This window comes from Triturus cristatus, chromosome 7 (assembly GCF_964204655.1).
Source record: "Triturus cristatus chromosome 7, aTriCri1.1, whole genome shotgun sequence".
Taxonomy (NCBI): Eukaryota; Metazoa; Chordata; class Amphibia; order Caudata; family Salamandridae; genus Triturus; species Triturus cristatus.
The window spans coordinates 791,226,029-791,250,753 of NC_140590.1; the positions used below are offsets into that span (position 1 = coordinate 791,226,029).

Genomic DNA, 24,725 nt, shown 5'->3' on the forward strand with positions numbered 1-24,725 from the left:
TGTACGGTTTTTTAAATGCTAAGTTACTTTACGCCATTCGTGGCGTGCATGCCCACTTAACGCAGTTCGTTCCGTGCGCGCACGGTGCGCTTCGCGCACCGTGCGCGCACAGTGAGCACGCGGTGCGCTTCGCGCACCGCGCCCCCACTTTACGCAGTTAGTGCCGTACACGCAAGGTGGGCACGCAGTGTGCTACGCGCACCGCGTGCCCACGTTACGCACCATGCGCACATGGAGGACATATTATGCGCTTCCTTGTGATAGGTAATCTGTTAAATTTAATTTGTAAGTGATGACAATAATATGCCATGCACAGAGTGTTTTTTTTTTTTAATTAAAATTTTTAGCGTAAGCGCACCGTACGCGTACGGTAAGCGTAATCGGCGAAATTTTCCCAAAAAAAAAATTTACCGTTTTTGGCCTTGGGGGATCTTTGAGGACTCAACTAACATGGCTATGTGCATGGGCGCTGTCTAAACAGCCCCTTTATATGTTTTTTGCCTTTGTTTACAGCCCCCCCCTCAGAGTGCGAGAGAGAAAATGGCGGCCGCCGCTTCCTGGTTTCGACCGATTCGAATGTTTACTTAGATGTAACAGCCAATCAGAATCGCGCTCGCGCACGCCACCGTACGCGTACGGTAAGCTTACGGTAAGCGTACCGTAAGCTGGCTCAGATATATATATTGATTTAAAGGCTATTTTCTCAGAATCTACTGAACAGATTTACACCAAACCTACAAAAGGCACTTCCTTGACCTGAGGACTACCTCTCTGCCAAATTTCTAGTAATTCTGTTCAGCCGTTCGGGCTGTAGCCCTGTCTAAAGGTCCTATGGAAAAATGCATGGGAAAAACGCGTTTTGGGACCCCCCTTTTATCTCAGCCCCCGCTTGACGAATCCCCCCGAGACTTTCAGGGTAGGAGCGGAGCGTAGCGCCCCACCTATTTTGAGAAATTCGCGAGGATTCGTCGACCGGCGCCAAAGTTATTCAAAATAGAATGTTGCGGATTTCCTATGGAAACAGGGTCCTAACTATAACTACCTACTGGCGACCGCCAGTAGGTAATATATATATATATATATATATATATATATATATATATATATATATATATATATCTATCCGAAAGAGAAACCCCTATGGAAGACGCCAACAGGTAGATAAATACTTCATTTATTGAGGTGACAAACTGCAAGCAGGCACTCAGCGAGGGTACAGGCATCCGAAATAAAAGGCCAGCCAGACGCGTTTCAGGATATCACTCCTTTCTTCAGTGGCATTTGTTGAAGTGAAACGGTTTTCCCTGCACACTTAAATCATCGAAGTCCCCGCCCTTGTGGGCGTGGCCAATACTATGGCCTTGTGGATCTTGTAGTGCAAGAATGTTAAACTCAAGTGAGTCCGTACTTCAATACTTCACAAAATAATAAAGGCAAGTATTACCATGTGGGTGGATGCCAAGTCCTGTAAAAATGTCTGCGCTGCTTTAAAATGTCCTCATAGAAACTACCTCCCGTAACAAAGACTGCACCGTTGTGGCGCCATCACAGGTCCGCATCACACGGTGGGCTGTCTTCCGCGGCTGGGCTCAGCCGCTAACATCAATCCGAAAGAGAAACCCCTATGGAAGACGCCAACAGGTAGATAAACACTTCATTTATTGAGGTGACAAACTGCAAGCAGGCACTCAGCAAGGGTACAGGCATCCGAAATAAAAGGCAAGCCAGACGCGTTTCAGGATATCACTCGTTTCTTCAGTGCCATTTGTTGAAGTGAAACGGTTTTCCCTGCACACTTAAATCATAGAAGTCTCCACAGCGTCTGGCTTTTTATTTCGGATGCCTGTACCCTCGCTGAGTGCCTGCTTGCAGTTTGTCACCTCGATAAATGAAGTATTTATCTACCTGTTGGCGTCTTCCATAGGGGTTTCTCTTTCGGATTTATATATATATATATCCAGTTACCGCTGGGTACAAGGAAGACGACGAATAGACGCCACAGCCCCAAATCACAGGCGGACACGGACCTTCAATAAAGTGCTTAATTTATTTCGTTAGAGATGTCGTCTTGACGTTTCGGCTCAGCAGAGCCTTGTTCACATATATATCATATATATATATCCCTGGGATGAAGTTACCAAGCGAGGGGAGCTGCTAGGCTCCCCTCACTTTAATTGTAAAGTAAAAATCCCCCCAAAAAAGGCCGGGCCCCGGGGACAAAATAGTCAGGGGGTGGGCCTCCAGGCCTCCGTCCCCATTACAAAAATGCCTGGCCCCGGGGAATGGGGTCCTGGGGCCTAAATTGGCCCAGGAAAGGGGGACCAAGTGCACTCATTCTCGAATAAATGAAAATAATAGGAAGAGCGTTTTTTCGCAATAACTTTGGCGTTGTTTGACTAATCCTCGCAAACGTTTCTAAACTACTCCAATGCTCAATTCAGCGTATGTTTTGATAGTTTCAGGGTGATCCGTCAAGCTGGGGCCGAGAAAAAGGGGAATGGGGTGATCCGTCCAGTTGGGGCCCGAAAAAAACGGAAACTCTCAAAATGCGTTTTCCCCATGCTAATTTCCAAAGGAAAGTTAGACACAGCTACAGCCCGAACTGCTGAACGGAATTGCACAAAATAGTGTGCGAGTGGTTCTGTGGATGATGTCATCAGTGATGTCATTTGAGATCTCATCAGTGAGGTCACTGACCATGTCATGAGTGATGTAATTTGTGAGGTGATAAGCAGTGCATTGCGAGGGCGTAAGTTATAGTTAGCTCAGTTAACTATAACTGCTGAATTTCATTGGTTTTGTACAAGGGAAATCTGAGCCTAACTGGAAGGTCCCTGTAACCTTTTGGTTTTTTCATTCAATATATATTTATTTACTGGAAAAAAACAAATGTAATGTAAAGATCATAATTGTGATAATTTCCTTCATTGAATGCCAATTTCTAGAATGTTTTGTTGATTCAGCAAGAGATTCTCGTATGGTCTGTCAGAACTTGCTCTAGAATTTGAGAGAGTAAACGTTTATTGTAAGCTGCTTAACCCCTTCAGCGCTGCGCGGATTCCCCCGCGGTGCTGAAGGGTTCGAGCGCGGGCGGGGCCATGACGGAACGGTTCCGTCATGAGCACAGCTCAACCGATGCTCATGACGGAATCGTTCCGTCATGAGCATAGAAGGGGTTAATGAAAAGGTCGGTTGTGATTATATGTGGGGGATTCTCAGTTTTAGGCATTGCAATGCTTCTTGCTGGTGTGATTGAAGATTTGGCTGATTGGGTGAGGTAAATGTTACATATTCGATTTCTTGAGAGGTTTCCAATGGGTTGACTAAATTTGGTGAGTTCTGTTTATGACTGTAGGCTGGACTGAGAGGTTTGTTAGCCCTTGTAGTTTCAACCAGCTATTGTTGGTTTCTCTTGAAGTTTGGCTGTCTTTGATAGTTGCTGATGGTTGCGTGATAGTAGAGCATTGTTGCTGATTGTTTCTGATCAATGGATCTTCAATTGATTAATTGATCTGGACATATACTAATCTCTTAGCTATTACTCACTCACAGCCTGTCCCTCTCCCAAGCATGCACCTGTCTGCGAATTCGGACAAGCACAGATCTAGTCACAGCACGTATTATTTCCGGGCAGGGCATGTACTGCTTGTTTAGTAGCAGATGGCATACAACTGATCCGGTTGCATGCATAGGAAATGACAGTGGTTACCTGTCATGCCATGTATGTCATCAGTAGGTGTCTAGCAGAATATCCTGAAAAGTAATTTTCATTTATGAGTGGGGGCAAGTTATTCAAGCCTAGCCTTGCCTTGTACAGTTAAAATGCATCTTCTTCTCCTGGGGCAAGTGGCTTGGGGCTTGGTTTTAGATGGTACCTATGCATTTGGCATTAGCAGAGTTTGACATGGTTCATTACAGGTGGGGATCAGGGAGACTAGGAAGTCAAGTGCAGGATGCACTGTCCATGCTGCAGTCCCATGATAAACAAATAAGTTAAATCCATGTGGGTCTGATTTGACTTTTCCCTTTCATTCCTCCCACATTTCTAGACGTGTGTCTGTAGCTGCTTTGGATTTCTTGAACTCTTCAAAATTAAGCCCTTTTCAATTCGACAACCTCAATACTGCAAATCGAGAAATAATAACTATCTGCACTCCCCAATGAACTCAATGTGTTTCTGCCTTGGCTGCTGCGAGTGATCTCACCCAAAAGTGCCATAAGGGCCTGCAACACAATATGCTGAGACACTCCCACGCAGTTGTTCCAGAGCTAATCTTACGCAGTGTGCGGTGCTAGTTGTTGATTCAACCAATTGTATCTTCCTAGTCCTAAATGTATTTCTGTTTTTCAGCCAACTAATATGCTGATTGTCATACTGTGCCAAGAGAAATTTAGATTCAAGTTCTGGCTTCCGTTTCACATATCTGCTTGCTCTTCCTGCAGAATACCATCACAGCTGTGCACTGGTCGCCACTTGTCAAAGACCTGATTGTATCTGGGGATGAGAAAGGTGTTGTGGTTTGTCATTGGTACAAGCGTGAGGAGCCGCAGCGCCTTTTCCCAGAACCACGATCCATATTTTGCCTGACCTGCTCACCACACCATGAAAATTTGGTAGCTTTGGGGTAAGTGTCTCCTTCCTTCTTTCATTAACCCCTTGTTTAGAACCCTAATTCTGTTGTAATTATTGTGACTGAATGCAGAAGACTTTCTAATTTTTGCGTCCATATTTTTTTCTATGAAACCATTGTTGGATCGTTTGCCCCACGGCAGAAAAGCTCAGTTCTTTTGGACAGCAAATATTGGAAATAATGCCTCAGTATATAACTTATTCAGAAGATTGGGGAGATGCATTTTTTTCTGCAGTATTTTAGTGTTAGTGTATGTTTAGAGGGAGTCAGTTAGCCTGATGTGTAGTTAACGGCATTTAAGCATTTGGTGTTTTTTATTTTTGCTATGTTTTGTAAGTGTACTAGCGTTTTTTCAGGATAAAGAATTCCTTCCTTTGGTACCATTACACTGTCAAAAATATGTCTATAAGATCATGGACAGAGAAAGAAAGACTTTAGCCATGATTGACAATAAACACCGAACCGCCTCAAGAGCTAGGCTAAAAGCATTGAATAGAGATCCCAAGGAGAACCACTTCTCATGTGGTGAAGCCTGTCTTATGCATATCGCATGCAAACAGTGGCAATCGGGGTCACAGTTATGACCTCCTGCACTAATTTACCAGGGACAGCTTCAGTCGATTTTCCATCTTAGGCACAGATAAAACAGTATGTAGCCAATTACTTTAAGCTGTTGCTCCCAGGTATTAGCAATTTCAAGACTTGGATATGGGGACGACTACCACTCATGAATAAAAAAAAACTAAATATATATATATTATATATATCTCTCCACCCAACAGATTCTAGCATGCTGTTGGTGAGCAACACAAGGACATCATATAGAGCACGTCAGGAGACTACATTACATAGGTTTGTTGCATAAAGAAATATATTTGATCTGCCAGAAAGATGAAATAAGCAACAGTTTACTGTAAATTCACGGACACAGCACCAGGGACTTTCAAGCTACCTTAGTATCTTCCCCAGTGAAGTCTGCAGGTCCAGGGAAGTGGCAACATATTGTTTCAGGTTCTGTATGAGAGCCTAGGCACTACTGGTAAGTGTACCTTCACCAACAGTAAAAGTGGTCTATTGCACCCCTATACCAATCTGTTGTGTGACTGGTGCAGAGGTCTTCAAACTGTTTTGCTCTGAGCCCCCTCCAAGGAAAATGGCAAGACTTGCGGGAGCGGAAATGATAAGGCTGAGCACAGGGGGCTGGGAGTACGAGATCATTTCAGGGTTACTTTTCTGTAGTTCACATTCTGCTCTATATGTGAGCAGTATAAAAAAGCAAATATGTCATACAGAAATTGACCAAAAAACTCTACCCCAAATAATTAGGGTGTTGTGAGCACCTTACAGACCTGGGCCCCAAAGCAACTTTGCCTTACATTACCTGCTGCACTAATAATATCTGCATCCCTGAGTTGTAGGCTGCCTCTCTACCTCTGTCTTTCCCTCCATGCCTGGCCATCACTCCATTCCTGAAACAGACGGTCTGTCCCTTTCAGAAAAACTGAGCCCCCACATGTTTCCCCCACTTTGCAGGAATGTTTTCCCCAGCTTTAATGATAGCAAGGCCCTGTGCCTCTTTTGAAGAGTAAGACAGTCATGATTCTGATACACTGGGCCCCTCAACCCCCTGGGATCCTGTGCCACTTTACCTGCTGCACTAATGATAGCTGCTGCCTTGCGAAACACAGCCTCCTCAGCTCTTTGCTTAAAACATGAGCTAGATCTTGCACCATACCCATTCGGTCGTCACTCTGAGGCCCAAGCTAAGCTGTCTCCTCTGCCTCAATAGATTTATCTCCCTTGAGCCATTGGTAGGTGGCCAAAAACACTGGCACAGCAAGAGTCCTCGGTCGGGCCTAATGCAAACAAGGAAGGATAGTCGAGCAGCCATATTTGGTATTTAGTTGGCCCTTCACACCACTGGACCAAAGTGCCATTGCACCTGCAGCACCAATGATGCCTACAGCCCTACAAAACAGCCTTCGTTCTCTACCCACTACAGAGAGCTATTACTCCTAGGCATGATGCTCAGAGTAGACTGTCTGCCCATTTGTGTAATAAAAAAAAAAGGGGAACAAAGCCCCACATCTCTTTCCCCCCCCCCCCCCCCCCCCCCACACTTCGCTGGTGTTGGGGTCCCGTTCCATGTGCCACATGGGTGACCTGGGCCTTAATACTAGCAAGGAAAAAAGGCCTCCACTCCGTGCCAGAAAGATAGTCATCATTGGGGTGCAGTAGCCCCCTCACACCCTTTTTCCCAGTGCCACTACTCTGCTACATTAATGGTAGTGCTGGCCCTTTTATGATAACACAGCCCCATATGTTGCCTCCTTTCTCAGGTCATGTCTCTAAGAGTGAGCTGATCTGTCTATTTGTACATGGAAAAATGAGCTCCCAGATAGCACCCCTCCTATAGGCCATGTCTTTGATGTTATCCATTGATCCCGCTCTTTTCCTCTTCCTCCTGGGCTATTATTCTGAAGCCCAAGGGGTCCAGATGATCAGGGCTCTGCGTCTGGATTTGACCCTGCTGGCCACCCTTCAACTTACTTGAAAGGAATTGGGCTGGACCTGAGGGGACTGATGTGCTTATGTTTTTTGATTTCAGCATACCAATTCCCATACTTTTTGTTAAACAAAAAAAACAGCCATCCCTAAATGGTTAATGTGGATGTTGTGGTGCCTCTGGGTGAAATTGGAAGGCGAACGTGTGGGGCTCTCATATGTTGTGAAGCTAAGGGCAGGACAGAACAAGGTGCCTGCTGCCTGAAAGAAATGTAAATGTGTGCAATTGGTTAATCGCCAAATATAAAGGCTGTTTGAGACCCAGTAATAGCCTTAATAGATGGAGTCGCTTCAAGTTTCATGATGACAAGCGACATAAGGGTGTTGAATTCTGGAGAGTGATCTTTTAATGGATACTTATCAAAATGCTTGCACTAGGCACAGTCTGATTACCTATTACTAAAGACATGCTTTGAAAGCACTTGTTTGATCGTATACACTAAACTCAGAGCCACTGGAATTCTACGATTCTGTGGCTTTTTTCACATAAATATGATTCTGCCACATTTACCACATAAACCATCACCTGGTGCATAAGCTGCAGATTTCAGAAAAAAAACAGTTTGTAGCTCAAAAGGATCAAAAGTTACTAAAATGTGACATGTTCCCACGCAGTTAACTGGTCACCTTTCATTTGCTTGTTTCTGTATTTGGTAAACTGGTACTAATAAGGTAAAATCTTTGCCCAAATAGTATTATCATGTTTCAAAAGAACAAAATAATGAAGTAATAGTGTCAGAAAATATGCTGCATTATTAGCCTTTTCTTCTTGCATGGTTTCCTCAACACTGCCGCAGAATTTGGTGCTCCCCTGTCACATAATTCTAGTGTCTCTGACTAAACCATCCTGCAGCAGCCTATGTTATACTGTGTATACAGTTTTAAAATAATGATTTACATATGCACATTCACAGTGCTTTATGTTAGAGGCTGGGACCTGTAGCACTACATATGCACACACAAGCCCCTTTTCCCCACTGCGCCCACCAGGATTCAATTCTGTGACTCTTTGGCCTCCCCAGAGACATCTGCAATGATTGCATTAACAAATTGAGGTTTCATAAATACTCATTTGAAATTATTTTTCATTTCAGGTGTATGTTATTTTATCTGAGGATACCTGCAGGTGAAAAACAGAACACAATAGTTAAAGAATATTTTGTTCTTTTTATTAAATCATGTCTTTAACCTTGCCATGCACTTCAGCTGCTGCTTGTCAATGAAGACAGCTTGGAAACACAGAAAATACACAAATTCGTGCTTCCAGGTCATTTTCATTTACAAGTTCTTATTGAGGTATTGGCGCCCCCCTGGGAATCTGCCACGGCCCCCGGGGGGGGGGGGGCAAGCCCCACAGTTTGAAGACCTCTGGACTATTGGTTGGTATGGGGTACTTTTTCATCTGCACCTCTCGTTGAGAGCTGCCTGCCTGCCCTCCTATGCAGAATTGAATGAGTCCCCCATAACCAAGGCACTTCCCTTTCCTACATTGTTTGTTTGTGCGGTGTTATGTTTAATAGGATGTGTGTTGGACCAGGACATATAGGTTGAATGATGTCTATAGAAGTCAAGGTGTCGGCACAAGGTTGCGTTTTCCTGCTGGTTGCCTTATTTCCCGGATAATGCCATAACTTGCATTTCTTTAGTTCCTGTGCCTCTAATCTGAACTAGTTCTAGCCCATTCAGTCAACCAAGTTCCATGGGTGTCCTCGCAATATGAAAATCCTGACCACAACTGCCTGTTGTGAGATGCAGGCCATTAGTGTGTAGCACCCCCTGAGGGGCTCTGCTTCGGTATCCTGCTTCTGCTACCTAGAGTGCTCACTCTCACTGATGGACTCTTCCAATGATGCTGCCAAGTGCTCTATAATCCATAATTGCTGGCTTACTAGATGCCCACCATAGTTTGGACACAGACTACTGAGCTTATCTTTGAACCCCTGCATGACTTTTTCAAAATAGGGTGAGACCATATTCCTGTTTTTTTTTAGTTGGGGTGAGTAGTGGTCGGAGTCTGTGGATTTTACTATTTTGCGGCCTTTTTTATGGGAAACGGCCACACCGGCTCAAAGCCATAGATTTGTTTCACATTGCACCTAATAGGAGATTGGAGCGGAGGTAATGTATACATTGTATTTTTCTGCCTGACACTTCCAACTTTTTGGTTGAACTGACATAATTGAGCTATAGTGAACCCAAATTTGTATGAACACCCAGGCCTAATTCGATTTTCCAATAGAATTTTAGAGCGTAAACACTGTAAAAGTAGTGAATCGCAGCTTGGCACCTTCTGGTTTTTTGTATAGATCTTACTTTATAACTGCATTATTTTAGCTATTTGTAAAGAAGGATGTCGCTGTATTAGAAGTAACAGTACTGACTGTGCATTGAGTTTATTATGCAGTACGTGGAGTGTCAATATCTGATTTTTCTAACCTCAGCCTCCCCATACAGGTGACTGCTTTGTCAGTTTGTCTTTGCTAATTCTGGAGAGTTAAGTGGCCAAAGGCAATAATGTAGATATTCAGTTGGAGTGCACCATTAATGGTAGCTCTGGGACACCAGTGGTAAACGGCCGTACCCACCACACAGTACTGTCCAGTAATCATTGAGAGCATCACGATTACGAAAGCAGGCCCCATTACCTCGACAATGTAGTCAGATCATAGCCGGCAACCAACACTAGATTAGGAAAGCTTGGATCTTCTGTGTAATCTAACACTAGATTAGGAAAGCTTGGATCTTCTGTGTAATCTAACACTAGATTAGGAAAGCTTGGATCTTCTGTGTATCACTGATATCACCCCAGGACCCTTGTCTAAGTGCAGAAAAAAACGTACGTATCCGCAAACTACAATACTATAGCATACATTATTCTAAAGACAAGCATTAGCATCCAGAATGCACTGTCAGGAGTGCAAGGTACATCGCAAAATAAAGTGCAGTGTTGACGAGTCTCCAGATAGTCATCCACAAGCAGTTCAAGGGAGGGAAATAGGGTGCATATGGTGCATTCAGCAAAAGAAAAGCCTCAAGTGTGTGTTTTGAACACCTTTAAATTTGTAAATGAGCCTACAATGTAAGGTTATGAATTTCATAGTTTGGTCTCAAAACTTTCAACAAATGATCTTTTTCTCCTCGACCTGTGTGACTTGGTTACATCTCAGAGTCGTAAGATTATTATTCTGGTTTCATTGTAAAGATCTTGTTGGCTGATAAATCTGATTAAGTAACTATGCCTCAACTATGCCTCAACTATGTCAGCAACAGGTTACATTCCCTCACCCATCTCAACTTTGCATTCTTAATTGCTGTCTTGGTCTCTTCAGCGCTGTGAATTATGCAGTTTTGTGCATGCCTGCTGTTGAGGGAAGAGGATAGCCTCTGTGCATAAGAGAGCCGTGTCTCATATACAGTGCACCACTGGTACCCGTTTGATCAGTTGATACTTCTGAATCTTAGTATAGGTTGTCTTTTCTTTTTAAATGGTCTCATTGTGCCGAAATAATTTAGTTCAAGAATTCTCACTTTTCTGCTTCTGTATTTAGATATAAAGATGGGATGATTGCCATTATTGACATCAGCCGGAAAGGGGAAGTACTGTGCCGATTCCGTGGGCATGACGATGAGATACACTCCATAGCTTGGTGTCCAGTGCCAAGAGAAGAAGTATTGTATCAGCGTTCAGAGGATGGCGTGGGTAGGATGGACTATGTACTTGCACACCACAGTTCAACATGCAACATGCAACTGCTCCCAAGTGCCCCAAAACACCAGAAAGCAAAACAAAAATTCATATTATGATCTCTCCAAGGCTGAAAGATGACCCCCCACCCCCCTAGTTTGCCTTTTTATGCAACACTCATCAAAATTCCTTTCCTGACCCTATAAAGCTCCTCGCTTTTTGTAGATCACCGTTATGAGGGTTGCCTTGCTGCACAACCAGCCAGAGTGCTTGTTAACCTACACTAGCTGCTGCGCTCATGACCCCCAAACGGCCTTCACCACTACAGCTGAAAACTGTGATGGGGCTCTAGATAATTATTTAAAATAAGAGTACTATATGTTTGGGCAGGACATTCACTGCTGATGCTTTGTCCTATTTGCTAAATGGAGCAGCACTAAACACAGCGGGCCCCAGTGATAGTTTTAGAAGTGCTGCATTTTGGGAGGTCGAGTCGCATGTCTACATTTTCAATAAGTATTGGAGGAGAGAGTTCCCGACTGCTTTTATTCGGTGTTACAAGAGAATGGTCCGTGACTCATATTCGTAGAGAAATGTATTCTCTACGAATGAGTCATGGACCATTCTCTTGTATTCCCGTATTGCACCCAGGTCTGGTGACGATTCTTGGGTTACCCCATTATCTATAATGTTTATTCAGTGTTAGTTCAGTTTTCTTCTATTCAATGGGTGGCCGCTGTAAACACTACAATTTGGTCTACATAGCAATGTTGCATTGTTGGCAAAATGGTTAGCCTGTGCCTGTATAAATGTTGCAGTGTGTGCCAAGAAAACCTAGTGCTCACATGTCACACAAGGGTATCCTGGGCATTGCAAATATGCTTAAACAGGAAAACAAACACATGCATTATATTTTTTTTCCCTGGCAATCCCTTTTCACTTTGTTTCTATCTTCCCTTTTATGCTTCCAGATCCTGAGGTTACAAATGGGGATCTCCTGCCAGATGTAGAGAGCAAAGGCTGCTACCTAGCCTCTGGCAGCAAAGATCAGACTGTCCGTATCTGGAGCTTTGCTAAAGGCAAAGGTGAGTTTAGGCTTGGCAGAAGACTATGATCAGATGGTACAACGTAGAGAACAGACGTTTAGTACAAATGCTGCATACGTGACTTGTTACAATGGAATTCAGACTGAACACGTACACAGGGCAGGACAAGAAGATCTCCAAATAGAGTGCACATGGCAGATAAATGTGTATACCGACTGGGGAAGAGCGGGCACAGATGGGTGAAATCTGAGTAGAGAGGACGGGGCAGAAGCAAGGAGACTTTAGAGTGGGGAGTGAAAATATATCAAAGGGGAATACAGAATGAGCAGAAGTTATTAACTTTTAACATGGAGGCCTTCTGGTTCACTGTGTGGTCAAGCACGGACCGGCTTGTAAGGATTCATATCTAGGGTTGGGGTGCTTGGTTAGGAGGATAGATTAGGCTGAAATGTTAGCATGATGAAAGGTTGCATTTCTTATTCCCACTGAACATTTCACTGTTGCTTCCCTCTAGGGATGATGACTCTTAAACTGCCCTTCTTGAAGAGGCGGGGAGGGGGTGTTGACCCCATGGTGAAGGAGCGCATTTGGCTAACTGTCCATTGGCCTCGTGGGCGACCTACACAGATAGTCACCAGCTGCTTTGGGTAATGCTGCAGTCATTGTCCTTTCAGAATATCAACTGCTTTCCTTAAATCTATATAATATGTTTCTGTCAGCTTGGGATGATAAATAGCATTCGTGAGGGTTCTGTCTGTGTTTGTGCACACCTTGAGTGTTAAGGATGAGAATGCTGGCATTCAGATCCTGCACTGCAGAGAATACTGGTATGATTATAGCCTGTCCTTGAATAATTGACTTGTCTTGTTTGTTGGTTGGTTCATTTGCTTATGGTAATTATTTTGTTCTAGTAGTTTTTTTATAGTGCACTGAGACCACAAGTGGTTTTTATTTGCTTCCAAGAATCCTGCCCAAAATCAGCTCTAAAACAAAGGGAATGTGATGTCTACCTTTCCAAGTCACAGGGGGGCATCCTTTTCAAGGAGGGACAAATGAGACTATGTACATGCAGAATGAGATGACCAGCACAAAGGAATCTATCTGGGGAGGGTGGGGTTCAAGTGCACCCCAGCACTCACGAGTTCATTAGCAACACATACATACTACAGAACTCTTTTCCTAGGCGAAATCAATTGGGCATTCTCCCCACAGAGATACATTTAACAAGGTCTCTGCGCCTGAGTATAATCACAACACCACTTGCCACATAGACTTGTTTGAGAGAAGTAGCCACTTTCTCTCAAAAAGGTGTATACTTGGATGTCTCCCTTAAAGTAGAACCCTACTTCAAAAATGTTTCAGCATGAAATCCTTGAGATGCAGTGGACTTACATGATTTATTTATATTTATGTATTTATTTACAACATTTATTAAGTATGCTAATGCCTGGAGGCATGCATTTTTCTGCTTTGTTTGATGCAAAAGCTAGATTCAGGGTTGACTGACGTACTGTTGGAAAAGTCAAGTTTTCAAGGCTTTCCTGAGACGCATGTAACTTGAGATGGCGCAAAGGTTGATGGGCAGAGAATTCAAGAGGGATGCCATCTAAAAGGATAAACCTTGACCAAACTTCCTGATCCAGGCAATTAGCAAAAGGAAGGCATAAGTAGAACTCGGATAGGATGCATGTGAATCATTTGAATAGTTGTTCAATGAAAGAGTATCTATTATTAGGAAAACTTTAAAACTGATGCGCATACCTTTGAACATAATGGGTGTAGGAAATCCACATTTTCTTTGTGGTCACCCCAGATTTTTTGCCTTTTGTTGGACCCTGTATTTTTGCTGGCTTTTGAACCCTATGCACGTTACCCCTACCTGTGCCTGTGCTCCCCTTTAAGTATATTCAAACTGGCATATTATTAATTGGTATAATTAGCTTACCTATAAGTCCCTAGTTGAACTCCTTCGTCATGTCCCGAACGACCCATGCCCTAGACGATTGGCCTACCTATGCCTCCTATGGTTGGGGCAGACCTCTGCCCAGATGCCTGCTTACCTACACCTTCTCTGTGCGGTGACGAGATGTGTGCTAATATGTAGCATAAACCTTCGAACCTCCTCTCTCCCAACCTGGAACCGACTGGCCACAACGCTTTCCGAATACGATATCCCCCGAACTGATCTAAAAATTCTGCAAAAAACTTCAAACATGGACTACTTAAAACCCATCCGGAAACCCTTATCTCAGACCCCTACTTCTCCATCAGAAAGGGTGTTACCATAAATGACCTAATCTTCTACACTAAACGTCATGCTCAATGGCGGAAGGCTATTTACTCTCTGCTCAAGATCTCCTCTTCCCTGAAAACGCCACATGGTTTAGATAGATCGATACGCCCTCCTGGGATTACAGAGCTGAAGCCACCATCTCCCTCTACAAAAATGGAACCATCCTTGTACAAGCCTCATACTGCAATCTATTGTTATTTGACAAATTTTTCCCCACCATCTTGAATAAAGTGGCTAACGGCAATTCGGCCCCCCCCCCACCCCGCGGAAGGGCAGGACCCCCAGTGGTCCCCCAGTCCTCGCAAACTCCATCCCCTACCTCGCCACCATCACCCTCTGCTCCCACATCTGCTCCGAAGGGCCACCTTCTACCTACCCTAACTCTTATTAACAACTCCCCTGCAATGCATGCAATGAACGAGCTTTGACAGCACAGTCATCACGCTAATCCTCTTGCCCCCCCACACTGTTAGCTAGTCCTAACTCCCCTAGCTCTATTGCAAACAGCACCGTCCTGATTCTCCCCAAGACACATTCCTCCAGCCCAACACACAATCCCATCAGGCTCCTACCGGCCTCCAGGGGTCTCTATCCCTCAGTCCCCGCCTACCCTATCCTACCCATCCTTCCGAGCTTGTAGCTCCATTTCCCAGAATCCCTTCCCTTGTGGCACATTCAGTCGTCTACCGCCCTACTATCCCCTGACCTCACTAGCTCCTCCCCTATCCTACCAATCCCTCCCAGCGTGTAGCTCCATTTTCCAGAATCTCTTCCCGCTGGGCACATTCAGTCTCCACCCGCCCTACTTTTCCCCCGACTTCACTAGCTCTCTCCCGCTCCAGGGTCCCATGGACATAGCCTCCCAATCCCATCCACACACCTCACTGGAAGGCCGTCTGAGCGAGATAGCACTCTGCCTACAACAACTTAAGACAAAGGTCCGTAGTCTACTACATATCACTGAGGCTTTGTCTGTTATCTACAGATTAAGCTGCGCCACCACAAAAAAATCACCATCTCCACACGCTCCCTGATTGCGGGTGTACAGGGCTACCTCCTCCCCCACCCCCCAAGCCCCCCCCCCACCCCCCAACGACCCTGCTCCTCGCCCCTCCAGATGCAGAGCCTCCCTGTCTGATACGGATATTCATTTCCTCCTAGATTCTTATGTTCCAGCACATCCCCCCCACCATAGCAAACTTGCAACAAATTGAATCCATCCCCACAAATCCCTTCAGGGAACCTAGGCCAAACACCAGAACCTTAAATGAGAACAACCTCATGAGAGTCACCACCACTCTACCCACACCAACAGACACCATCGTTAGTCGCAAATGCATGCTCCTAAATTGTAGATCGGCAGCTAAACACGCTGCGTACATTGCCAATCTCACCCTGGCGCAGGATCTTGACCTTGTAATGTTTACGGAAACCTGTCTAAATGACTCAGCTGCACCCATCCTTTTAATACCTCCCAACTATGATATCATTAGGTTAGACAGATCCTGTGGTCAAGGTGGGGGCATCTCATGGTTACATCGTAACAATCTTACAGTGAAAGTACTACAGACTGACCTCCTGCCGTCCTGTGAATACCTATGCATTGAAGTGACTGGTGGCAACAATCACTCCTACAAACTGCACACGTTTTACCACCCCCCTCGCGACAACCTTCCCTTCACAGAACAGATCATGGACATAATCTTAGCAAATGCGGACTTCCATGGCTCTCAGATCTTCCTGGGAGATCTCAACCTCCATTGGAATTATGTAAATGACGTGGTGGTCAATAGCCTTAAATCCTTCCTACTTGAACTCAACCTAATACAAATCTGTGACAGCCCCACTGATATCAAAGGAGCTACCTTAGATCTTGTCATTGGTTAGCCCAACTCCATCCTCCTGGACTCGATCCTCTCATGAGATTGGACAGACCACTATTGCATCACCTTCCGTATCCTGGAATCGGTAAGAACAAGTAAAGCCCAGCCAAAGAACCCAAAACAGTTGAAAAGATGCCTACGGAACATCAACCCGCAAGATCTGACCGCTCTCTGTGATAACATCCTGTACCCGCATCCCCCCGCCCCTCCCCCCCCCCCCCCCCCCCCCCCCCCCCCCCCCCCCCCCCCATCGAAGATGTCTGATGTCCACGACCTTACGGCCCACTATAACCACGCAATGCTGAACGTACTAGACTTGGTTGCTCCACTACAGCTTAAAAGAATGTCCTCTAAACTCTCCAAACCATGGTTTACTGATAGTCTCGATTCCGAAAGAAGAAACCTAAGACTTGCCTAAAGGCTGTGCCGGTCCTATCCCTCCCTTGAGCATCTTTACCACCTAAGATTCCTGAGAAGCATTTATAATAAACGCATCAGATGATCGAAGGCCACCTTTTTCAGAACTCAGCTAGACCAAGCAAAAAACTGCGCAAAAAAACAGTTTGAACTCATCAAGTCCCAAGCCAATAGTCATCCGAACTCTGCATCACTGGGTCAAGGGCCTATTTGCGAAAAATTCTCACATTTCTTCACAGACAAGACTAATAAGATTGAAACTGAATTACGATCTGCCTGTGACCACCTGTCGATCAGTCCACTGACCTCCCTCTGTCCACCTGGCGTGAATATCATTGTCCTTGTGCAACCCTACCTCCCCAAAAACAATGCATCCTTGAGTCTGTTCCAAACCTTGGATGACTGCACTATACGCTAAACGCTGTTGACTTCCAACCACTACAGCGACCCGCTGCCATCGAAACTTTTCCCGGAAGTTAGATCCTCCTTACGAACATTGTGGACTTCGATCGTCATGGTGCTATTCCAGATTGCCTAAAATCTGGTCAAGTTACCCCGATTCTAAGAAAACCAACTGATGATCCCATGGACCTTCACAACTTTCGCCCAATCTCCAACATCCCCACCTTGGCAAAGCTCCTGGAGAAATGTGTGCTTACCCAACTCTACAACCACATTGACCCTTTCCAACTCCTGGACCAATGCCAATCTTGTTTTCGCCCGGGCCATAGCACAGAGTCGGCTCTAACGCACATTGTCGATGATGCGTTAAGAATTCTGGACCACAATGAATTGTGCCTACTGATCCTTCTTGACCTTTCGTCAGCATTTGATACTGTCAAACACGATAACCTAATTGACCTCCTGGAACACAGGATGGGGCTGTCTGGGCCTGTGCTTAACTGGTTCTCTTCGTTCCTCCCGAATAGATCCCAAAGCTTTAAGGTGAACCAATCCCTGTCCCAGCCTGCATCGGTTACGCTGGGGGTTCCCCAAGGTTCAGCACTCTCTCCTGCGCTCTTTAACTTGTTCATGGAGCCTCTAACAGAAATTCTGAAATCATCCAGCAATTCACTATCACATGTTTGCGGACGATACTCAACTATACCTAAAGATCGCCTCCCCTGGAGACATTCAGTCCCTCAACTCAGTCCTGCTGGAAACCCAAAGCTGGCTGACACGTAACCATCTGAAACTAAATGCTCTAAAAACAGAATTTCTCCTAATCTCACTTCACAAGCAATCTCCGGTCATTGAACAATGGTTGAATCAGCTTACTGCTCTTCACTTGGTATTATATTAGACAAAAGTCTGAACATGCAAAAGCACATCCGTTCCCTCACCAAAGGAGTGAATTCAGCATCCTAAGGAAGCTCAAACCCTTTCTCCCTGCTCATGACCTAAAGGTTGCAGTGCAAGCATTAGTGATCGCAAAGCTGGACTGTGGCAACGCTTTGTGGCTTGCCCTGAGTGAAAACGGCTCCTCTTAGGGTGGCCCTCAATTCTGCTGCTAGGCTCTTAACTGGCACTAAAAAATACAACCACATCTCTCCGAACCTGCTGGCCCTGAAATGGCTCCCATATGAAGCTTGGATACAGCTGAAAATTGCATGCATGGCACACAAAGCCATCCACTTCAAGACCCTGTTGTACCTTGCTCAGAAACTGGAGCTTTCATGTGTTTCAAGAGCCTCCAGAAGTGCCAGCACCTCTTACTCAAATCACAAAAATTCAAGAAAATAAAAGACCTGTAATCGAGCATTCTCAGGTATGGCGCCAAGGATCTGGAATTCTGGAATTCCCCCCCAAAGTCAGGATGATCCCTTCCACTGTCCTCTTCAAAATAGAAGTTAAAGGGCTCTTGATGAAGAAATATCTGCCTCAGTCTGACTTCCCCACTTGACTTTGGGGCTATAGACGCTGTTTTGTGGCCCAGCGGCTGGGCTCACGAGAATGTTGGACATTTTAAGGCTATGTACTTTTTGGCTATGTTGAATATTTGTTTGCATGTACCCGTCCTGCTGCATAATCTGTAAAGTACTCTGATACCCTCGGTGGTCATGTTCGCGCTATATAAAACTTTCTAAATAAATAAATAGTATATGGTACCAGATGTACGCTGGGGCTGGAAGTTAAATGCCACTAATAGACTGCAGCACCTAGTTTGCATCTGCTTCAGTGGCAGTAGAAACAGGGCTTCAGGCCTACCCGTGTAACCTGACTGTTGTATTGCAAAAAACTGCATCTTGACCTGTCAGAATAAACCCTTTTGAAAGAATAAAATCTCAGTTTTAGGTATTAATAAGTCAGCCCTTGTGGCCCACAAAGGAAGCTGCATGGTATTTAAAAATAGGTCATCTAGGAATTTAACGTAGCATTCAAAAGCTATTTTTCACTGTGGCAGGTATAGCTGTGTGATGTAGAAATTCATAATCCGGATTAAAATCCTAAAACTGTATCTCGGGAATGAGACGAGCTAGAAAAATAATTAAACAACCATTTTAATTAGTTCAGAAATATCCAATTCAGTGGTTCAATCAGATTAATAATTAAAGTTAAGGAGAAATAACCTCTAGAAAGTTACTTTTTTCCTGCCTGAAATTTCTGGAGGTTAATTTGCATTTACTCTAAAACGTCACCCAACTAGGGATAAGCATTTGAATAGGTGTGAAACGGGTATTAAATGTCCACCAAGAGCAAACAATAGTCTGACATTAATGTGCAGCGATGAACATATAATATGACGGGTGGGGGCTATGAGCACCCTTTTAACATTCCCGTGTCAAATACTGCTTGACATGTCTGCTGGGTTTAAATATAACATATTGGGGCAGAGGACAGGAAGACAAGATACATTTTGTGTATCCACTGTCTGGTTGCTGAAGAACCTGCTTTGGCCTACTAGACTTCTGTCTTTGGGTTTTACATATAAGACTGGGGGCACACTTAAAAGAAAGACAACTGGATGGAAAGACACTTTTTGTGTGTTTACTGTCTGTTTGCTAATAAACCCTACTTTGTCCTTTGTCCTACAAGATAAATGTTAGTTTGAGAAGGACACTAGGATTACCATAGTACCCTGCCCACGCACCCCTTCAACCCTCCGAGCCCAAGTCAAGTGTGGCTGAAGAACACCTTCTAGAGCTGAGTAAGAACCAAAGAGGACTGGACCTGCTGTCTGTGACCTAAGAGGAGCCCTGAACCTGCTACCTCTTGTACCCAGGACAAAGATGTGACTCCAAGGGTTGTAAGGTTGACCTCCTATTTCAAACTACAGATATCCAACAAGCTAGAAGCAGGCTTTCCTGAAACTGCTCAGCTTACCAGTGTCGTCCAAGGCCCAGACGACCCTGCTGTTTGCCTCTTCCTGACAACCTGTGAGCCTCTAAGGGCCTCCTCTGAGGTCCCGGGGGCTTTAGATATGTGCTCCTGTGGTTGATTGGGACTTAAAGGACTAACGACCCCATTTATAGTTTGACGGAGAGGAGTACCCATACCCCGGTGCCAAACTGAAGATCTGCCTGTCTCATTTAGAGACGGGAGGACCTTTAGTATACCAGCGACGGAGACTATTCTGTCTCTGCTGCCAACATACACTGCTGGCAGCCTCTTAAAGTAAGGGCCATCGGAGGCACGGCCATTTGTCTTTCCACCCTATTCAGAGTGGGCAGACAAATGCCCTGTTTTCACCGTCTGTCACCACCAGGTAACACCTGAAGGTAAGGGACAGTGAAAACTTTAGACGGACCTCCACGCCACAAAATAAAACTCATGTGACGAGGGGCTGATCATTTTTTTTTTTTTCCAAAAAGAAAATCCCGCTTTGAGATTTTCTTTTTGAGGGAAAAAAAATTACGGCTTGCCACGCCTCTCCATAACCTTAGATGAGCCATCAGTCAAACTTTAATTGCATATACAGGAATCACCATGACTGCGGTTCCTGTAAATGCAAGAGATGTCTGCTGGGCTAGCGGACATCTCAAAATTTGGTGGGAGGCTACTCCCTCAGAGTGACTTTACTCCCATCGCCTTGAGTAAATACCTGTCCCCCTAATTCTATTTCGGAATCGGAGGCTCTGATTATGCTTCTCTTTCTTTACTCTTTAATTTTTAGCAGGCAATCAAATGTAAACTTTTAAAACACTACATTTTCCATGACCACCATAGTTGCATGTCCCAACCATAGACGCAACAGCCCTATATAACCCTCATGTTGCTATACAGCTCTCTTTCTATGCTGCTTCGCAGCCAGTTAAGTACATTTCCTCATATTTGTGTTTTTATGAAGACCGCGTTTATGCTGTTTCTAGTTATCATAATATGATTGTAGTATCTTATACGGTTTGTGATATTATTGGTTTTACTACCAATCGTTTTTTGTATGTTTACACAAGTGGCCTCCCCGCTGCGCTTGCACTTCTTTTGCCATTAAGATATTTGTATTTGTGGTCTGCTCTGTTTAACACTAGCATGGCATGCGCACATTCAAAGGAGTGGTTTTCTCCACCCGAAGCGCTTTCATCTAGTGGAGGGGGAGAATGGACACGCAGATGCCTTCCGCGCAGTCCTCTTTTTATGTCTGCAGCTGGGCTCCTAGTGTGCAAGTGCGAAGGCTGTATAATTCGAGCTTGTGCTTATGGGCTTATCTAACATGTGGCGACGAGTTTTCTCTCTGCCTAAGCCCGTTCTGCTGCTCCCTGGCGACGCCCTGAATTAAATATAATTCAGCAGGGTTGGAAAATTACATCAGGCTCTGCCTAGAGTACTGCAGGTCCTCCCTCCACATTTTATTACTACTTTGGCACTGACTTGGCCTGCTTGTGGTGGTATAGATTTTCTTCACTCCCCCTGATTGCTCCAGTTGGTTGGTCTCAGCAACAACTATTTATGTCAATACTTCACCTCCTGAAGCTCTTGAATATTGGCTTGCCAAGCCCTGACTATATATGAGTATTTAGATATGGAGAGCTATTATGATGACCTTAAGGGGTCTTTGGAGCATAACCAATTGGAGGCGCTGGATCCTGGGTTGCAACAGTCTGTTAAGGCTCTAGTTAAGTCCATTGGCCCCTTAAATGACACTTATGTGGCTTTCGCACAACAACAGGGTTGGATCCCTGCACCCCCATTTATGATTGCAAGTGACCCTTCTGCCACTCAAGACAGCCTAGCACTAAAACCCCTAAGGGGCCCCACACTGAGGCTTTTAAAAAATTATTGGACTCCATGTCTAGAGATCACCCCTATAGTGCTCGTCCTCTCCACTCTCCGGCCCCAACCCCGATCCAAAATGATACGGGTTCCACTTCCTCCCAGAGCTCAGACCGTGACCACAAACCTGGCTCAAGTAAGCGTAAGCTCAGATTACGACACGCCAATGTCCAAAAGCAGCCTAAGGTACTTACCTTTCAACCAGGGGTTATTATTCATCCAAGATCTGCTGTCTGGCTACCCCTGCAAGAAGTTGCAGACTATGTGCAATCACATATTCGCCAGGGTTTTGACAAAGATGTCAAAGCACGCCTACACTCTGAATGCCCCAGGTCAGACCTGCCTGACAAAGTGACAGAAACCCCTGAAGTTGACCCCACGTTAGTGACTTTTCTAAAGAAGTACTCTAAGGATCTTAAGAAGGGCCTAGATCGTGCCTGGCGCTACTGTCAGGATAAGCTGTTAGATATGTCAAGCTCACATACTAAGATCCTGGAATTGGCATCCCAAGTGAAAGGAGTAAGCGAAACTCATAGACCCTGACATCTTGGTTAGCTGGGCCTAGTGGGCTGTGTCTGCGAGATTTCAGCGACTGGAGGCTTCATCCAAAAGTCTTTCATGTGCTTCACAGCCGTTGGAGGCTGTTCTCAGTAGACCTTTTTGCATTTCACCTCAGTCATCAACGTCCAACCTTTTTCAGTTGGCTCTTGGATCCAGAAGCCCAAGCCACAGATGCATTTCTCCAGGACTGGCCCTCTCCCTAGGCTATGCCATTCCCCATTTACTGATGATTCCTGGGGTTCTTGCACAATTGAGATGCCAGAAAGCAGCATTGATCTGAGTGACCCTGCTCTGGAGAGCACAAGCTTCGGTTTCCTGTGATTCTGGAACTGACTTGCGCTTCCCCGGAGCTGATCCCCCTACCTTTGCAATCGCCTTGTGGATCTAGTGGGTCATCCACATCCACTGATCCTGTTACAACACCTTTCTCTGGTGGCTTGGAAGATTTCTGGGAAAAATTGAATCTTCCAGGCCTTTCACAGTAAGATAATGCTTTCATCAGTCAATCATGGTCTTCAGAAACACACCACAGATTTGCTTCGGCATGGAGGCGATTGTGTAATTAGTGCTGTGAACGAAGTGCAGATCCTATTGGAGCAGATTGTAGTTTGGTCATACATTTTTTGTTGTCACTATCCTTAGTGGGCATGGCTTACTGTTCAATGAACAATTTCAGATCTGCTATTTCGGCAGGTCTCCTTCCGGTTAATGGTAAGCCCATTGGCAAATATCCAGTGGCATGTGTAAGTTATTGCGAGGGATTAGAATGGTGAAACCACTTAAACCAAAGCATTCTGTCCTTTGGGATGTTAACGTGGTTCTGCGTTTTTTGGAATCCCAATAAATACCAGTCTAGGAAACAACTGTAGGCCAAATTGACTATGCTCTTGTCTCTAATTTCATGGAAGAGAGTATATGACGTGCGAACTCTTGATGTAGCTGGGAGATTTTTTTTGCCAAAAGGAGTTACATTTTTCTATTTCCAGTCGGACAATATGCAATTCCAGGTCCGTATCCTACCCGGCTTTTCCGGATAACTGTAAGCTTGCCTTAAATGTCTGAATATCTGAAATCGTATGAGGTGAGTACTGCTGAGTTTCATACTGATATGATGGGTCAATTTCTGATTACAATACAGAAGTCTTTTAGACCTATGTCAGCTGCAGCATTGCCTTGATGGATGTGTTGGTTGTTATCTGAAGCGGGCATTGATACCTCTGTCTTTGGTGCTCACTCCGCTGGAGGGGTGATGGCTTCTAAACCATTTGCTTTAGGATCACGCTTGGAAGACATCTTAAGAGCAGTTGGTTGGTCATCTGAATCCACATTTAAGTCATTCTACTGAAAACCAATTGTTGATGTCACTTCTGTGGTGGTGGCTTCGCTTTAACCAAACATAATCCGAACCTCTGGACCTGTCCTAGAATAAAAAACATTCTAGCATTCACAACAATAATTTTCAATTCTATTAAGGACCTGGAGGTGAGAATTATCCCACCCGGTCATTTGCACATATTGATATTGGAATAGATTATGTGATGTGTGTATTTTCCCTCCCTGATAATGTTGATTTTTTTTTTTTGTATATGGGCCAGTATTTACGTCTTTGGTGTATCATATTTCTCCTAGAGAATGAGGACAAGTGATTCTTGTCAAGTAGATGTTCAGTCTTTCTGGAAGTGTTTTTCAATGGTGACGGAGTTCTTAGTGGGATGATGTTCTCCAAGCTGTTGGAAGCAGAGGACTTCCTATTCTTGGACTCAAGACATTTGAGTCCGGCTCCTGTTGAGCCAGTTTTGATTCTGTTGGTGATCCTTCTTCTTAGGGTCTCGGACTGTTAAACTGTTTTGCTGGTTTTGAGGCAAAGAGAGAAAGCTGTACAGCAACACGAGGGTTTATAGAGCCGCGGGCTCTGTAGTTGGGACATGTGACTACGGTGGTCATCGGAAATGTAGTGTTTAAAAAGTTTACATTTGATTGACTGCTGAAAATGAAAGAGTAATGAAAGAGAAGCATAATCTCACCTCCGGGTCCCTAGTAGCATTAAAAAAAATTTGATGTGAATGCCAGAATTTGTTATACTTAAATCCGACCCATAGTCAGAAGGTGAAATCTTTGACAAGGACGAACCTGGTTGGCGTATTGACCGACGCTCCATCGCAGTCAGCCTTTACTGTGACCATTGACTATCATTTGGTTAAAAAAAAAACAACATTTAAGTTCATGCATGATCACAAGAATAAAATCCATAAAATATGATTTTATTGTTGTGATTATGCATAAACTTTTATGTTTTTTATAAAACCAAATAAAGAAATTGATTGATTGATCATCATTGGTACTTGGTGCTTTTTGGAGCTATTCCTACTTAAAATTAAAAAAATTTAAATCTCAAGTTCCCATTATTGGATTTTTGTCATTTTGGTGCCATTA

General features: G+C 44.5%; 1 protein-coding gene across 2 annotated transcripts in view; it reads left to right on the forward strand.

The window, feature by feature from the left end:
* The window catches only part of GEMIN5 (gem nuclear organelle associated protein 5), a 260,780-nt gene that overhangs the window by 65,304 nt on the left and 170,751 nt on the right, over positions 1-24,725 (forward strand). For both annotated transcript variants that reach the window (XM_085617620.1, XM_085617621.1), the window contains exons 4-7: positions 4,444-4,625; positions 10,745-10,896; positions 11,853-11,966; positions 12,442-12,574. In XM_085617620.1, the coding sequence (XP_085473746.1) occupies positions 4,444-4,625; positions 10,745-10,896; positions 11,853-11,966; positions 12,442-12,574 (581 nt within the window). The remainder of the gene's footprint in view (positions 1-4,443; positions 4,626-10,744; positions 10,897-11,852; positions 11,967-12,441; positions 12,575-24,725) is intronic.